The sequence below is a fragment of the Diachasma alloeum genome, unplaced genomic scaffold (assembly GCF_001412515.2).
Source record: "Diachasma alloeum isolate Michigan unplaced genomic scaffold, Dall2.0 Dall_scaffold_00760, whole genome shotgun sequence".
In the NCBI taxonomy this organism is placed as follows: Eukaryota; Metazoa; Arthropoda; class Insecta; order Hymenoptera; family Braconidae; genus Diachasma; species Diachasma alloeum.
The window spans coordinates 73,433-75,182 of NW_021680890.1; the positions used below are offsets into that span (position 1 = coordinate 73,433).

The 1,750-nt window shown below is 44.1% G+C and overlaps 1 protein-coding gene across 1 annotated transcript in view; it reads right to left on the bottom strand.

Moving 5' to 3' along the window:
* Window positions 1-215: 215 nt before the first annotated feature.
* The window catches only part of LOC107044538 (WD repeat-containing protein 78), a 6,193-nt gene continuing 4,658 nt past the window's right edge, over window positions 216-1,750 (bottom strand). Inside the window, exon 4 of the mRNA XM_015266454.1 lies at window positions 216-1,047. Within this exon, the coding sequence (XP_015121940.1) occupies window positions 216-1,047 (832 nt within the window). The remainder of the gene's footprint in view (window positions 1,048-1,750) is intronic.

Sequence of the window (1,750 nt, forward strand, 5' to 3'; positions counted from 1 at the left end):
AATAGAAATGTCCACGCGCAACTTGAAGCCATAGGCTTTAGTTTAACTAATTTTCATCAATGAATTATTATTATTAAAACGTTTCTTTCTTTTGCTCTGCTCTGATTTTGAGCATTGGTGTGACATTTCAGATTTTTATTATACCCCCCTCCCCCCCAACAAATGATCCTCCCAAATTATTCAAAAACAAAAAAAAACTAATAAAATAAAAAAAATTATTCAAAAACTTTCAAAAACTTTTTCCCCAACTCCGCTTTAGTAATCAGCTCCTTCCGAATGGAATTAACCAGCAGCTCCACCTGGTTGAACGGCGGGAAAGGCATCCCCTCGAGCTGATACACAAAGACACCTCCCGATATATCAGCAGCTACCAGCTGATCCCCACTCCTGGTGAATTCCAGAGCGCAGAGTCTCCCACCAGGTGCCAGGGTCCAGGAACAAGGCTTATAAGTTCTCCTCTTGATATCCCAAATCGAGATCTCGTTATCAGCACAGGTCGCCAGGATCGTCGAATTCTTGGGGCTCCAGGCGGCAGCCCTCACGCAGGACATTCTCGTGGAGAGGGTGATAAGGGGTTCTGTGATGCCCTCGGCCCAGATTCTGGAGGTCCAGTCAGCCCCACACGTCAGGAATAATTTGGAGCTGAAGGGGGAGAACTCGAAGGCGTAGATCGGCCCGTCATGTGCCAAGAAGCTGTCCACGTGGTGGTCGAGGTAATTCGTTGAACAGTTGTGGAGACAGCCCTCGTCGGAGCCCACGAAGTAGCTGTCAAGTCTCTCAGGATGTCTTCGTAGGAGTACAGCGCCGGGGTTGCGGCGGATCGATATGTCGACCTTCTCGCAGAAGTCCTTGCGGGGAACCCCGGAGATCTGGGCTTCGATCCTGGGGATGCGCATCATCTGGGTCGAGGTGAAGTCCTCGTGAGTCGGGTAGCACAGGATTCGGCCGTCCTGGGTGGACGTGTAGATCTGCTCCTCGTAGTCCATGTGCTCGTCCCCCTGCCACCACTGGACTTGCCATTGCGGGGAGAATAGGCGGAGTTTGTCGCTTCAACAAGATGGATGCCGTGAGGTGTCACGAAATGGGGGGAAGGGGATTAATTAGTTTTTGGGGGATAACTTGGAATCTGCAGAAGATGGAGCTTTTTTTGTAAAGACTTTTTTTGTAGTCCTTACTCCGTTCTACAAAAAAAAAGAATTTAAAATAACGGTATACATTCAGAATTGACATTATTTTTTCATCGAGAAGTGAGGTATTTAATAAACCTCACCAGCTCTTAGCGTAACTCAGGATTCACGATGATGACGTTGTTGGTATAAAATTCAAAAAAAAGAAATAAAAATAATATGAAACTTTAATTTGACTCTACAATTGGGTGATAAATTGTTCGATATAAATCTAGAAAAAAGGAAATGATTTTTAAATTTGAATTTATATTTGTCTGTTGAAAATGCAGCAAATAATTCATCATTAAAAGTTACCGGCCTCAACGGAAAATCTCGCGTGACTTCGGGACCCTTTGGGTTCAGGGTCAAATCGCGGAGCAATGCACTCCTATTATTGTGTAAATTAAAAATTCCAATTTCAACTGAAAACCAGAGTTTGTAGCAGAGATGTCAGACAAGATATGAATGTTTTTTTTGGCTCAAATGAAAGAGGGGGTCGAGAAATGGCGTACAGAAGTCTTTAAAGATGACAAATCTCTCTAAAGATGATGTCTGTTTTCAATTGAAAAGCGCAATTGTGACAA